Source organism: Sprattus sprattus (assembly GCF_963457725.1).
Source record: "Sprattus sprattus genome assembly, chromosome: 19".
NCBI lineage: Eukaryota > Metazoa > Chordata > Actinopteri > Clupeiformes > Clupeidae > Sprattus > Sprattus sprattus.
This window is the reverse complement of record NC_137917.1, coordinates 22,126,172-22,142,087: the sequence shown is the minus strand read 5'-3', so window position 1 is coordinate 22,142,087 and position 15,916 is coordinate 22,126,172. Positions and strand designations below refer to the sequence as shown.

At 39.7% G+C, this 15,916-nt stretch overlaps 2 protein-coding genes across 2 annotated transcripts; both read left to right on the top strand.

The window, feature by feature from the left end:
- Nucleotides 1-767: 767 nt before the first annotated feature.
- tmem147 (transmembrane protein 147) lies at nt 768-7,934 on the top strand. The gene is made up of 8 exons (XM_080857309.1): nt 768-902; nt 1,258-1,345; nt 1,903-1,972; nt 2,230-2,295; nt 3,224-3,360; nt 3,584-3,668; nt 3,907-4,028; nt 7,476-7,934. Exons 2-8 carry the CDS (start codon nt 1,269-1,271, stop codon nt 7,594-7,596), a joined length of 678 nt encoding a protein of 225 aa, XP_080713435.1. The 5' UTR covers nt 768-902; nt 1,258-1,268; the 3' UTR covers nt 7,597-7,934.
- A 1,400-nt stretch (nt 7,935-9,334) lies between these two features.
- On the top strand, nt 9,335-15,009 carry LOC308380185 (sulfotransferase 2B1-like). Its single transcript, XM_080857458.1, has 6 exons — nt 9,335-9,480; nt 12,820-13,028; nt 13,474-13,600; nt 13,708-13,802; nt 13,898-14,078; nt 14,197-15,009. Exons 1-6 carry the CDS (start codon nt 9,348-9,350, stop codon nt 14,325-14,327), a joined length of 876 nt encoding a protein of 291 aa, XP_080713584.1. The 5' UTR covers nt 9,335-9,347; the 3' UTR covers nt 14,328-15,009.
- The last annotated feature ends 907 nt before the right edge of the window (nt 15,010-15,916 follow it).

Genomic DNA, 15,916 nt, shown 5'->3' with positions numbered 1-15,916 from the left:
TAGGGACATCTAGTGGAGGATGTTAACCACACTGGTTCAACAGTCAGTCTGCCATATTTGCAGTTCAAAATCGCCTGCGTTTTCAGTAGGCCAAAGTGTTCCCACTAATGCATGTGATGAAAGTAGACAGTCAAATTCGGAAATCTCAGGTTTCACTATCAGACTCCGTTCTGACACAACAGTTACCTTAATAATTTGGACAGCCTACGTCTGAAAAATATATGCCCAGTATTTACCAGTACCAGATGTACCGGACAAAAGGTAACAAATATGATGGAATTAAACTGATAAAGAATGAGGTGTGGTACAATGTCCCGAAGAGATCATTCGTGGTTTAGTCACATATGTTGTCTCAGTACATGGTATGTAGCTGTTTTTCACACGGGGGAGCAGGTAATGGGAAAATGTTTAATTGTCTATTGTGTCTACAGCATAAGAGCCAAATAACAAAAATCCACCACGTTCAAACACTTGTATACAGCTATACTGTAGTGTATAGGCCTACTTTTATTTATTAAATGATATTGTAATGTTGTAAAACATGAATCATTAGGAAACAAACTTAAAATATACAGGAAAACTACTCAACAACCATTAATGATTATTAAGGAGCCATCGAGGAAACAAATGTCTGCTACCTGCATTTTTTTTAATTATATCATAAAAAAAATGACCATGTCTATTCATGTCTATGATCGCGATGGTCTGTGGAACGACCGTGCAAGCCTCTTGTTTGAGTCGGTAATTTTTCAGCGTGGGACCAACGTGGGACACCAGCACTTCCGCCTCGAGATCAGCTAGCTGGTCCGGCTTCGGCTACCACCATATTACACCGTCTAGTTCATTCATACTTGCAATATTCAAGGCTGTTTCTTTCAGTTCATTGCCGGATTGTGTCATAGGTAAGAAAAGCGAAATTAATTAGACATTAAAGCAGAACAAATGTAAGCATCCTAGCCTACATGTATCACCCTAGCTAGATAGCAAGGTTGACAAGTATGTAGTTGTGGAATCGAAATGTCATGTTTGTCTCTCGATAATGCTTGTTTTAAAGATGCTATAGGTTGATCACTTCTTGCCTTAATAACCCGTAGATATATATCCTGAAAACATGAACAGAGGCTGCTACGACATCTATCTTGAGAGAATCTGCTGTGGGGTGTCTGTCAGCCGTGATGTCTCAAGTCTGTCCCTGGCAGATCTGCCCGATAAATAATACGTATTAATTGGATGTATTGAAATGTTTATCTTCGACAGGGTGGTGGACCATGACGCTTTTTCACTTTGGAAATTGTTTTGCTTTGGCATATTTCCCTTATTTCATCACATACAAATGCAGTGGGTTGTAAGTATCAACATAACTCTTTCTTAGCTAGCTCATTCATAGTATTTTGTTCTTTGAAATGACAACCAAATTAGTCGAACATATCTGAAGGTATTCCCCTGGGACAGGATGACCTTCTCATGTAAGCAAAATATGAAAGCTCCCAAGCTGTTTGATTAAATGTTAAGTGAACTGTGTGGCCAGACCAAGCACATGTATGGCTTTGGTCTACATTTTAATCCTCTTATGTTGTCCACATGCCTTATGTTTCATTGCAAGGGTAAGTGTAGTTACCCTTGTAGCGCAGGGGTGAACCCCACTGCCCAGTTTATATTTCTTTGCCTAGATGCAGATTACATTTCTGTACGCTATTTGGGTCTAAACCAATCCATGACCAGATTTAATAATCATTTTATGGCTCCGACTAGCCTTTGCCTTTGTTCTGAGAAATAACTCACTGATGTTGTTTTTTTATTTTTGAATACTGCATTAGTACCATAGAAATCAGAACCTCAGAAAATCTTTCTAAAATATTTGACATTAATGCTACAGTGTTTATAACCTCTTTGCTCACCCAGGTCTGAATACAATGCTTTTTGGAGATGTGTCCAAGCGGGGGCAACTTACCTTTTTGTGCAGCTTTGCAAAGTGAGTAGCTGTCTTCTGTCTCGCATCTGTGTAACATTTTAACAAACATAGATATGGCAGAAGCACCCCTTTAGGCTTTCAATGTATTTATTATTACCATGTTATAACATCATATATAATCACATATCATATACCATCCTCTGTCATGTTGCTGTCTTATAGCATCTGCTAGAAATTTGACTTCACATCCATCAATGAATGGCTCCTCAGCAACTCAAAGGGTTGGCCCCTGGTTAATCATTTCACCATGTTTTCAGATGCTGTTCCTGGCAACGTTTTTCCCTACGTGGGAAGGAGGGGCTGGTGTCTATGACTTTGTTGGGGTAAGAGAGTGGCCCCGAAAGATGTATGTATGTGTTTCATATTCAAAGCCAAGTGGGTTTGGAAACTAGGCTATTTCTTCTGTCATTGGCTCTCCACCAGTTAAGCTGTTATTTACAAACAGTGAATAGGGCCTCCATCCAGCTGTTGGCACCCTTGCTAAAGAGGATGGAAAATGATGCTGGTGTTAACATTGACAAAATTACCATTTTAAACATTAGCATTTTAAGGGTCGACAATGGCTCAACACGTTACTGTTAAACCTTGCAAGGCCAATGCGGGCAAAAGAGTTGATTATTTGGGAATTATTTACATCATGAAATGCCAACCTCCCCCAGCCCCCGCCTGTGAGTGTGAGTCTCGATTTCTTTTGCTGATCAAGACTCATCATTCACAAGTTTACGAGTTTACGAGTCACAGTCAGGCAGTCATCAGTGATTTACTTCGTCTCACTGGTGTATAAAAAGCTGGTGACGCAGGGCCCAAATACATCCCCATAGAAAGGATTTAAGAGCATTCCATTGCAATAAGGCAAAAGTGTGTTGATTTGCACAAATTAGGGAATGGATACAAGAAAGTAGCTGCTCGACTTAAGACGTTTAGGAGATTCGTAGGTGCCATCTGATGTACATGGTCAGGTATAGTCAGAAGTGTTAGTGATAGGGGAGATTAAATCAAATAGAATAATTAGAAGTATACAATATTTGTTTCTGTTTTCCCTGTTGTCTTGAGCAAATGGGAATGGTAAAAAGTGTTTAATAGGTCCCCATTTATAACATTGTGCAAAACCTCCCATTTTTCTTGAATTTACAAGCGCCCTCTAAAGTTTTTTTGCAAAAGCTAGAAGTGTGAGGGAGTGGGATATCTCTGTCAGTATCTAGGTTGAGGGCAATACCTCTTATCTTTAACCTTCGCAATTATTCAATACAGGAATTCATGAAGGCCACTGTTGACCTAGCAGACCTGCTGGGCCTCCACCTCGTCATGTCTAGGAATGCTGGGAAGGGGGAGTACAAGATCATGGTAGCAGCCATGGGCTGGGCTACTGCTGAGTTGGTCATGTCAAGGTAAACATACATATGCATTTTTTCAACATGTATGCTAAATGTTCTGTTTTCTTTTGTGTGTGTGTGTGTCTGTGTCTGTGTCTGTGTCTGTGTCTGTGTCTGTGTCTGTGTCTGTGTCTATGTCTGTGTCTGTGTCTGTGTGCATTGCCATTATACGTGGTGCATACACAGGCTGTGCGTGATGATGTCATTTCTTACATGATTGTCAACATTTTCACAACAGGTGTATTCCATTATGGGTGGGGGCACGTGGAATAGAGTTTGACTGGAAATACATCCAAATGAGCTTCGACTCGAACATAAGTTTGGTAAGTAAGGTCTAGTGTCCTAAGGCAGATTCTCCTGTTTAAATTAATTTTTTCTTTGTTTTGTTTTGCACGATTTATTATCCAGACCTTCACCGGTCTTGTCATATCTCACATCAGCTTCAGTGCCCTCCACATTGACCACTCTCCTTCTGTCTGATTGGTCAGTGCCCTCCACATTGATCACTCTCCTCCTGTCTGATTGGTCCATTAATCACTCTCCTCCTCTATGATTGGTCAGGTGCACTACATCGCCATGGCAGCAGTTGTGTGGATGTTTACTCGGTACGATTTGCCAAAGAGCTTCCGTCTGCCTGTGACTGTGCTGCTGGGACTCTGTGTGTACAAGTCCTTCCTTATGGAGTGAGTAACTTCTTATACACACACACACACACACACACACATACACACACACACACACACACACACATACACAGCCCATACAGCTAGTAAGTGGATAATTGCTATTTTGGCCATTTTTTGCTATTTGCTAAGCTATGCTCTTATGCTCCTAAAAAGGCTTGTAAGTGGACACTAAAGCAAAAAGCACTCAGCCACAGAACAAAGGCTGGAATAACTTCTGTGCAAATGTAGGCAGCTATCACTGAACCACCAAAGTTGAAACAAGGGGGAGTGTATTCAATCAAACTACTCTTGACAGAATAAAACATCTCCAGGGTTGTTTTGCTGTGTGTTACATGCTTTGTGGAATGATAGCTATAGCACTGCACGTTAATATAGTACGGTATATCATCATGTCACTGCATGAATTTTGCAATACCCGAGAATATTGGGATAATTTTTAAATGCACGGAAACAAGTCTGCTTAAATCTCAGTTACTCAGTGAGATGGCTAGGAAACCAGCAAGTTGGGAATTCGGGTTTAAGAATCCGAGCAATAGCTGGTGTTGATATGGAACAGATACATTTTGGCCTCTGGTAAATTTTTTTGCTGTTTCGAGTTTGTCATTGTAAACAATGGAAAGCTCGACAAAATGCAGTGCAAACACAGCAACTTTAGTTGTGTAAGTTATTAGGGGTCTCATCACAATGATTGTTTAATTGTTCATAAGAGAAACTCTTGAACTAACTGTGATTTATACGTACTTTGATTTTGCCAACTTTTCGCAGCCCTGCGGTTAATACTTCAATACGAGGTCTCATGCCAGTTGACCCGGCTTTGAACTTTCCTAGCTATCTCTACCTTAGAGAACCATCTTAACCATGTGTACAGTAGCTGCTAGCATGTGTAATATAAACTCTGATGTGAATGTTAATTCGAGTCATACAGACGACACGCCCAGCCTGCCATGGGCTGTCTGTCTGTCTTGGCGTGTAAGTACATTCATGTTTAAAATGAGGATGAAATGATATCTTAAAAAATATATACATTATGATAGCCAATTCTTTGGCCTGCTCTACCCACCTCTAACCTATGTAGCCCACCCAGTGTGTGATGATGACAGGGAACTTAAAAATGGAGAACCTGGAGAATCATGGAAAACCTTCCAATATGAATATTTGAACAAAACACATATGCAACATATCAGATATCTTAAATATGAAATGTGAAAATATCTATATATAAGCTTATCTTTAATTCTTGCCTTAAATCGTGCCTGTGGTCGTACTGAAGCTCAAAGAGCTATGGAGGTTAACTAGGGACAGAGGAAGTGTTTAAAGACTTGCCATACCACTTGTTTGCATCAGAGCTACATTTGTTTCCTAAATACTGTTACATTTTCCTTTCAGCCTTATGCAAAGAGGAAATGTGCGAAGACTGTCGCAAACTCAAAAGATCCGCAATATTGCAGAACCACTCTCTTTTTTTATATATGGGCCATTCTACCGAATTCGTGTAATATGCAGTCCCTCAACAATAAAAACTATTTACAAAACAATTAGGTATTTAGGCATAGATATTTAATTAGAAAATGTTATGGTCTATATAAACCCAATGCATTACATGAGATAGTGATAAGCTAAATATATACAAAATCATCATTTATAGGGTACTTTCTATTGGGAAGTAGCTGTCCCCAACCCTGACATCTAAATTTCAATGCCTTTAAATAACCCTTTTCAATTTTTTTAGATTTTTTTCAATGATTTAATTTCAAAGATCTTTATGATTGGGTTGAAACAGAACTTGGAATATTTAGATTTATTGTGGGTTTAATTTTTATATCAATTTTCTATACTCAAAAAATCATGTCCCTAGTTTTCATGTCACTACCGAAACACAAGAGTTTTAGTCCATTGGCTGAGCCTGTGTTTTAGCCACGACTCTGCATTTTTGACCATGCAGTGACACTGCATCTCTGACCCTCATGGTTGAATGGTAAGTAGCTAAATCCCATAGTTTTTATATAAATGTGTTCCAAAGTCTGAAAATCGACGTGTAACCTTAAGAATTGTCACTACCGAAACGCATGTTTTCTTCAATTAAGTAAACCTTTTGGGGTTTCATGGAAAATCTTATGTTTGTATGTGTGTTCACCTCTTCAAAGATGTGTTTGCATGCCGTGTGCTTGTTAGAATTCTTTATTTATGCTTAAAGTTAGCTAGAATTGTCACTACCGAAACAGTCACTACCGAAACATATGGTAGTGACCTGATGATTTCAGTAGTGACAAAATGAATTGGTAAGTAGTTCAATCCCATAATTTTTAAATAAATGTGTTGTGTGGAATAAAGGGCGGCCCAGAGCACCTTTTGGAAGATTTTGGGAGAGAAATGAACATCCATCCAACAGTGCAGTCACTACCGAAACACTGGATGTCACTACCGAAACAGTGCAGCACTACCGAAACACAGGATGTTTTGTAAAAAATTAAGTATATTGAGTAATCAACTAAAATGTTATGATACTGATTGGATTAATGTATGTTCAATTTCATCAATGAACAACTCTGGAATCAATATGATCAGTATTTAGCATTTTACAAAGAAATATTGCACTTAGATTTTGATGAATTGTATAAATTGAACTTGAAAATTTGGTAAAAAATTCATTTTTATGGATTTCATTGTGAAAACCTTCAAGAAATATTTGTAAAAATACTCTTCAGAGAAGGGAAGGAAACACAATCTGAACAGGTCAATAATAATAATACTTTTTTACTATAGTAAATGTGATGTTTCGGTAGTGACAATTTTTGGCAGAGGAAAAACATTCCAACACATTCTGAAAATACAATATAAAAATTGACTGTTCTTTTACTAGATAAGTGTACTTTAGATATGGTACAATATACATACGGACAAAGTTTTGGGAATAAAACATAAAAAAAATCCAAATATTTCCGACCTGACTTTGCACCAATTCGGTAGAATGGCCCATATATTTAAATCCAAACTCCAGAATCATGCTACAATATCTTGTTGACTCCTTAACTAATCCAGTATGCTTTTGGTCTAGTTCAGCAAATTGCACCTCACAGTCTTTAAGCTGTCCATTGTGTGCAGTCAAAGAAACCTCCTGTGTCCGTAGACAGCCCTGGCCTGTAAATCTAGTGGCTCAAATAAAGCCGTCAACAATTCCAGCCTATCAAATAGTTGCGTCATGATCATGGAACGGAGGGCTCAAATTTGATTGGCTGTTCAGCTCAAGTATTAACAACCTTTCGCCGGAATTGTTGACTCTTAAGTAACCTCATTTATCAGTGGGCTGCGCTTTGTAAGTTCTTCTCTCTCTCTCTCTCTCTCTCTCTCTCTCTCTCTCTCTCTCTCTCACACACAATGAACTGCAGTTCTCCCATTCACAATGCACAGCACAGTCATTAAATTTCTTTCTTTCTCTCTCTGCAGATTGTTTGTCCACGTGTTTCTGCTGGGCAGCTGGACAGCTCTGCTGGTGAAAGCGGTGCTCACTGGTGCCGTCTCCCTCTGCTCCCTCTTCCTCTTCATCACCCTGGTTCACAGCAACTGAGGCAGTGGGAGTGTGTGTGTGCAACGCCTGGCACGCTGAACCTATCAGGAGCCACTGCAGCCGAGTGTTACTGAGACTGTATTGGTAGTCTCGGGGCGGGGGATGTGCGAGATTATTTAATAACTTAACCCATTTAACAGCGATGTCTCCGTGTGGTTTGATACTGTAGTCATTATTCTGATGTGCAGATGTCATTTTGTTTTGAGAAGACAATGAATACGTTGTTGGCTGTGACAATTTTGCATTTACTTATGGAAGTTGGACCAAGTTTATGATGGAAAAAATGCTGTATTACTAATGCCATAATATTTTGGATAAATTCTTAATGAGAAAAAAGACTTGACGTGTCCTGTGAATTTGTGTTTACTTTGTGAAGTATAGTACCTGTCAAGGTTTCTAAGTCTTGCCAAAAGCACTCTCGTTCAATGCATCACTGACATGCGTTCCATGAGGAGTGAGCTTAACTCGCTGGTATTCAAGGGCACACACACTCTGCTATGGTATTCAAGGGCACATTCTTGACCCTCTCTCTCCAGTACCTCTGGGGATCTACTGCAGGCAGCTGCACATCTGTACAGCCAATCAGATTTTGGCACCTTGAAAAATGGCTTGGACATAACATTTTTTTTTCTTTTCTTCTTTTTTTTTTTTTAAGACCATGACTGCACACCCAACCTTGAAAATATGTAATAAATTGACCTTAAAAAGATGTGAAATTCCTTGTGCTATTGACTGGGGACTGATTGACACCGCAGCTAAACCTCTCTATGTCACATGCAAGGACTCAAACCCAACAATTAAAATAAGTATTAAAACAACAGGGTACAGTCCAACCATAAATACTAAACCACAACAACAACAACAACAAAGATGCCTTTGTGAGCATCTTACTGGGGTTGTCAAGCGTGCACCTTCCCTCATTAGTGTTTCATTCAATTAGGCTCACTACTACACCACCTCACAGTCCCACCACTACCCCTGGTCACTTCAGGCACCAATCTTGCAACAGCAGGCTTCTTCACTGAATACAGGCTTAAACAAGTAGTTTGAGAATGTGACGCTATTGATTTTGGATATTTGGAGATTTGACTGTGGTTGAAAATACAGCTTCCAATTTGTGCTTGACCTATCAGTGCACTGTAATGTTGTTCTCCCCGCATGATGCCTTTCCCCCCCCCCCCGTTCTAGTTCATGGAATTTGGTCTGCCTCTGGGATTTGCCTTTCTGTACTTCGTTCTTTTCCCACATGGATCGTTTTACTGCTGCAGTGAAAGTCATAGAATGGCCCCTTTCAACGGGGAATATATGCTTTCACTCTGGTTAAACAGAATGTTCAAGCTCGCTCATGAATGCAAAATTGTGCTTTGTTCTGCGACATGTAAATACCTCCCCGTTTAACCTACTTTTGTGCCGTACAGGGTTTCCTCGACTTGCGGACAAAAGCGTTTTCATTGAAATAATATGAGCTTTGACTAAATTAATGATTGAGGCATCTACAAACAATACATTGTTGATCACAGGCTGAAAAACGATTGAATCAATTGGTACCACCTCTGTTCATTTTATACCTGAGTTCTGTCTCAAAACCGATTTGGGAGAGCGAGTCAGAATTTCGCTTGCCTCAATTCCCTTGCGTAAACTTAGCTACACGCAAGTTGCACCACCAAGTACAGGCAGAGAGTGGCTGGTCCTCCCAAACTACTTACCCACTTGAAACAAATTCGGATGCTGACCTGGATCAATCTTCCACAATGGAATCCAAGTATCTGAACTTCCATGGACTGCTACTTCCAAGAATTGCGCACTCTGAAGAGAGCATCAAATATTTCGAGAATTTTCAAGTCAACGACGACGATGTCTTCGCCATCACTTATCCCAAATCGGGTAGGTTTGAACATACATTTCATTTTACAGAGGGAGCCTAGTAGTAAACGTTTTACATTTTAAAAAAATCTGGTGTAGTTGGCAAACTCATAATATTAGTAGGCTGAACAAAACATAAATGTTTGGTAACGTTACTGATTCTGTATGGGATTAAAGATATTGTATTTAAAGAGGAGTTTGAGTCAATTTCCCAGAGTTTCTGAGGGATGCGAAAAGTGTTCTCAGTATTAGCGCTGAAAATGAATCGAGTGGTAAAGTCAGTCGTCAGAGCTCAATTAGGAGATCAAACTTTGCGCGATTGGAGGGCTATGTGTTGATCAATATGAAAATGTACCCTCCCAGAAAACAAGGGTGTATCGGTCCATCGGTGGTTAAGGTCGGCACCCCGTTGGTGTTGGGCCACCTCTGGTCCGCTCTCTGACCACCATCATCTTTAGTGTAACTGGACATGGATATTAAAAAAAATAACATAAAATGTTAGCAATTCCTTTAATTTCTCATTCATATTGGCATAATGTAGTTACAACATCTGTTGCTTAACAGAGGAAGTTCGTGGTAGCCTACTAGAAATCTCTTTAGTTACGCGTAACGTCTATAAAATGGCAAGGCAAGAAGTTAAACTGAGTAAAGAAAGAAAATGTTTTGAAAGCGAGTTGCAAAACGGTGGGCCGTTTGTCTGATAGCCTACTCACCAGCGGACCAAGGCGAAAGGTCAGCATCCCGCTCTGCCCCTGGGCCGACAGTGGCCCACTGTTTTTGGCTTTTGATAACACTAGCCTACATAATACCAACGAGTCTCTGTGCAAGATAAACACAATGAACAAAGTTCTTCTGATTGGAGTAGGGTGACCAGATTTGAGTTTGTGAAAAAGAGGACACTTCGTCGCGGGACCCCGCCCGCTCCTTTTGATAATGATTAAGGCGACCCATTCAGAAGTTACATTTAGTTAGCTGATTAACTAATACAGCAATACCTTTTTGTCCACTACATGGCAGCACACAACAGTAATATTTCCCCTCTTGTTACATAGCTAGAGTAGAAAGTTACAGGTGGGAAGCTATGGATGAAAGTTGCATCCAGGAGCCTCCATAAGCAAACATGATGTGGCTCCACATTAATTGATCCCACTCTTTCATTATCTACTTGTCTCAAATGATGTATGATGTAACATAGCTTAACAGGACACATGATATGTCCAGTAACAACATAAAGAAGGGAGCAACATATAAGTCAAAACCAGCTATATTTATTGACTGACCTTGAAAGTATTGGCTTACAAAAGCAAAATAAGTCATCACATAAAAAAATATTCAGTGTTAGTGCAGGAAGCTAACAGTCACACTGTGAAACCTATAGGAAAAGTGACAGTGGTATATAGAAATACAGACCGCGTTGGCCACTTCAAGACCGCTATTTTCTTTAGTTCCAATTCTTGGATGTATGATTTCCCTCCCTTTGTAGAAACCTGTTGAATGGATACATTTGGTCTAGGAAATCCTAATTGTTTTGTTGTCAATTTATCTTCATTAGTACGCCCACTAAAAAGGAGGTTCTGTCAAAGAGCGAATCTAGATGTTGCACTGAACGTGAGCCATCTTGACAGAATACGCCTGGTTAGGAGCTGTATGATGTAGCCTATTTATACGCTTTTACGTCCATTACTTAAGCCAGCGGTTCCCAAACTGGGGGTCGCGACCCCCTGGGGGGTCGCGGAGCACCGTCAGGGGGGTCGCGGAGAGATGGGCCAGTTTGCATTTTAAAAAAAAAATTTTTTTTTTTTTTTTTCTTTTAATATGAATCGATTTTTGGAATTCTATTAATCGATTCTGAATCGGAAGCACTTGAATCGCGATATGATTGTGAATCGATTTTTTTGCACACCCCTATAAGAATAATTATATGAAACATTATATTAAAATACTGGCGTCAGAATAGGCTTTTAATGCACAGCCACTTTGCAGAGAGAAATCCACCTTTGAAAAGAACCCCCTGTAACCCCACCCTTTGATTCTATATTTGTCGGTTTTTCCCGCCATCGAACGTCAGTCTGATAATCGGCCCGCAGTGAATAATTCAGTTTTCCTCAGTGACGACCATAATTCTATCTCATTGATTTCACGATGGAGAAATTTCTCGCACTCGGTCAAAAAAGAAAGAATAATAATAATGATTTTGAACATCATTATGCATAGTAACATTACTAAGTTGGGGGGGGGGGGGGGGGGGGTGCTGTCGCGCGGGGCGGGGGGTCGCGAAAACAGTCTCAAGTCCAAAAGGGGGTCCCCCTGAAAAAAAGTTTGGGAACCACTGACTTAAGCGAATTTTATACTTCTCCGATTTCACGGAGTTGGACACAGGGAACGCCTCTCCGATTTTAACCGCTCTCTCCGAGCCCTCTCCGAGCCCTCTCCGAGCACCTCGGAGTGGCTGTCTTGCGCCTCCTAATTTTTCTAACTATCCCGTACGAGAGCTTCTCCAAGTTTTGCTCAGAGAGGGTTCGAAGTATTATAAATGTATCTTTATGACACAGCATGAAGGTGGGAGCCCTCTGGGAAGCCATAGAGAATACATTGAGAGCTCTGTTTTATGAAAAAAAATGGATTTAACATGGGAGTCAATGGGAGAGGTCTGTGGCGACTCACTGCTTAGGCCTGCTAGCTAGTTAAGGTCTGGGTTGTATGCATATACAGGTCCGTCGAATGGAGGAGTAAGAACTGCTCCTGAATGACTTCTTGTTGGAGCTTTAAGGTGAATGTAGACCTAATGTTGCTTTCGACACACATAACACTGGTGACTTAAATAGTGTGCCTTCAATTATCAGCGTACTTTAGCGTACTTTCGTGTCCTATTAGAAACAGCTTTTAATTCTGTGTGAAAACAAATCAAATCAATGAATTAATCCAGGGAAGGGAATGTATGTGCATGTTGGTCAATTCATGCATTTCTTTGTGCAGATTTTTCCTACATAAACCACAGGGCATGCACATACCTTTACAGCAAAAGACGGAAATCAAACACTTTTGTCACCTACGGTTTTCAGACATTACTGGCCAAGATGTAGAATTGCCTATAATGAATATATTGGATACGTAAATCAGCTCCCATTTTACTACGGGTCATGAATGCAGCATGTTTGTAGAATGTAGCGTTTTTTTTACTTACACCGCATCAAGGTTACAACATGATTCAGGTAATATTTTATAAATAACTTTAATTATGTCAACATTATTATCTTATAAATAGGGAACTAAAGGTAGTATATTTAGAATGGACACCCGCCTTTTAGTTATACCAGGAAAAGACTGTTGATGCTTTTGAGGTTTTTCCATTTTTGTCAGGCACCACGTGGATGCAGGAGATTCTGCCTCTGATCCTTAATGGAGGGGACTTTACCCCGGTGAAGACGATCCCAAACTGGGACAGAGTCCCTTGGCTGGAGGAAACTCGAGCTGCTCTAGTCATGGATAAAATGACCCCGCCAAGACTGATGGTGTCACACATGCCTTATGAGTTCATGCCTCCCTCATTCTTCTCTTCTAAAGCCAAGGTAATGATGCTCATTCTACTCCAACATCCTCTGAACAAAATCGTATTCCGTAAACAGTGCATAAACTTTAGTTTAAAGTACAGAGAATAGTATTGTTGTTCACTTTGTTAAAGATGTACTTGTGAATTACAGGTTCTGGGAGAGTAATTTAGGTTGATGCATGAGAGAAAAGTTAAAGATTGTACAAATATATCATTATATAATCTGTGACATTTCATCAGTATACTGTCCATCTTAATAGCATTTGCTTTGTCTGTGCACAAAATCATGTGTATGCTGTCAACTTTGAATATACATTTTTCACAGATTTTGATGTGTTAAGTCTAAATGCCAGTTTGGATATTGACATGGTCTAATTTGATGCTGTCGTGGAAATACACTGTAAATAATGACATGTTAATTGTAAATTCTCTCTGTGAAAGACTGTATATATGCTCTTTCTCAGGCAATATATGTGGCACGCAACCCTAAAGATGTTTTAGTGTCATCGTTCTTTTTCCATCAAATGGCCACTTTCCTTGATGATCCTGGCACCTTCGATGAGTTTGTAGATACATTTCTGGCAGGGCAAGGTGAGAATATACTTTCTCAAGACTGAACTAGAGAGCAATGTCTTATGCATGATATATAATGTACTGTATGCACACTATAGTATTAATATATTACATTTCTGCTTAAGTGCTGTTTGGGAAGTGGACTGACCATGTGAAGAGCTGGAGGAAGGCAGATCTGGGTGATAGAATTATGTACGTCACCTATGAGGAGATGGTCAAGGTATAAGACACTTGTTTGGAGGTATTTAGAGGCATTCAATATCTCTATGAGTTTACCCATCTCAGTAGTCACACGGTTATTACTGTTTCCTCCAGGACCTAAAAGGAGTTGTTAGGCGCTTTTCTGACTTCCTTGGTCAAAAGATGAGCGAAGAGACTCTGGAACAGGTGGTCAGTCATTGCAGCTTCAACACTATGAAGACCAATGCCATGTCCAACTACTCACTGGTGCCACAAGAGGTGATGGATACAAAGAAGTCGGCTTTCCTTCGTAAAGGTAATGATAGAAGGGAGCCACAAGATGGCCCCATTAAATATTAAACAATTTTAAATGAAACATTTCATGTTTTTTTTAGATTTTCAAGGTATTTATAACAGTTTTTCTTCACGTGCAGGCATTTCAGGGGACTGGAAAAACCATTTTAGCCCTGAGCAGGAAGAGAAATTCACAGCTGCCATTAAAGAGGAGTTGAGGGGAAGTAACATTCCGTTTCCCTGGGATGAAGACCAACCTGTAGCTGTATGACAACGTCTCAGTAGATATTGTTTTGTCTTTTGAATCATTGAATGGACTGCCATGTCATGGTATGCCCTATTGTCTTAACAAAAAAAAAATACATTGTACCTCCAAAGCCCTGTATTTATAAACTAGGTGCTCTTAGAACTAAGGCAGAGACATCAGTTTTCCGGCCTTATAGCAATTTTTTGTGACATCATGTGTCATGAATGTTTCCTAGAAGCCATGGTGGGCTTCAGCCGTTTTTATTTCAAACCATTCATTTCAACACATCCGTGATACTGTGACACTCTGGTCTGTTGCAAGTGGATCATTGCAACTCCTCATTCACTTGCTGCCAACATGAATGTACCAGAATTCTAGAATTCTCTGTCAGGCTATCTATCCCCCTCTTCTGTTGAAATTATCTCTGCCAAAGTCAAATGCAATTTCTTTAGATATAATTTCCTAAACTAATTCTTAAAAGGCGTTAAAATAATCTCACAGGGGAAATTGTATGTTTATCTGTTATGTCAGTATTTAGCATGCATGCTTTATGGTGCCATTTGTCATTTTAGATTAAAACATCTTATTTAGTTGATTTTGTGTTCCCCTTTATTTTTCTTGTCATTTTATAGATATGTTCTTATTCACTTGAATTGTATGATTATAGATATTCCTACAATTATGAATCCATTTATTTTAGGTTACACCTTACCTCAACTATTCTTTGAGCAACAAAAGTGATGAAAAGTGTTTATACAAATAAAACTGTTTAACATATTTGCTTTCCTCTTATATAAATGCCTTTGCTAAAATTACGGAGGCAGTATACATGAAACAGATACAGATACATGAAACAATATTCTTGCAACAATACTCCTCCTACTGCTGTTCCTCCTACTGCTGTTCCTCCTACTGCTGTTCCTCCTGCTCAAAAGGTCGTCCACTCACTCGATGTCTCCTGGCTTCGAAAGCTTACTTGAAATCAGATATGCCTCCACGTGGTGGCAGTAGGTATGCAACCATTTTAAATCGAATGTGAGGTAAATAATAAAGTAAATAAAATAAAGAAAAATAAGAAAGAGAAGTTGTTAAAAGTATTTTAACATCTTTAGTTCCAATTGCAGATCAATCACATGACCTCAAATGATGATGGGTTGACCTAAGGAGTGAGGTGTGACAAGTGGTCTCGACCTCCCCCCTCCCCAGGTCAACACCAAGAGCCTTGTCTCCATGGCCTATTTGAATAGACGGTAACACCCCTTAAACTCAGTGTATTTAGCAGACATTTCTTCACATGGAAAATCAGATAATCTTAGGTGAAGCTCTGGGCGAGTGTCTCAACAATGTGTGGCCGCCATTATTCAAGATTAAACCTGAATCTTTGACTGACCAAAAGCAAGAGGATGTTACTTGACCCTCCCCTCTCCCTCTGTTGACCTTGATCCTGTCCTGAAAGGGTCATGAAAATGGGTTTAGGCTCTGGGCTCTGTTAAGCGCCTAGAGGCAATTGTATTGTTATGGCGCTATACAAATTGAATTGAATTGAATTGAATTGAATTGAATTGAATTGAATTGAATTGAATTGAATTGAATTGAATTGAATTGAATTGAAT

Coding starts and splice junctions, on each gene's coding strand:
- tmem147 (XM_080857309.1), top strand. CDS start 1,269: ATGACGCTTTTTCACTTTGGAAATTGTTTTGCTTTGGCATATTTCCCT. Junction 2,296..3,223: donor GTGTCTATGACTTTGTTGGG/GTAAGAGAGTGG, acceptor TATTCAATACAG/GAATTCATGAAGGCCACTGT. Junction 4,029..7,475: donor TACAAGTCCTTCCTTATGGA/GTGAGTAACTTC, acceptor CTCTCTCTGCAG/ATTGTTTGTCCACGTGTTTC.
- LOC308380185 (XM_080857458.1), top strand. CDS start 9,348: ATGGAATCCAAGTATCTGAACTTCCATGGACTGCTACTTCCAAGAATT. Junction 13,029..13,473: donor TCTTCTCTTCTAAAGCCAAG/GTAATGATGCTC, acceptor GCTCTTTCTCAG/GCAATATATGTGGCACGCAA. Junction 13,601..13,707: donor TACATTTCTGGCAGGGCAAG/GTGAGAATATAC, acceptor TTTCTGCTTAAG/TGCTGTTTGGGAAGTGGACT.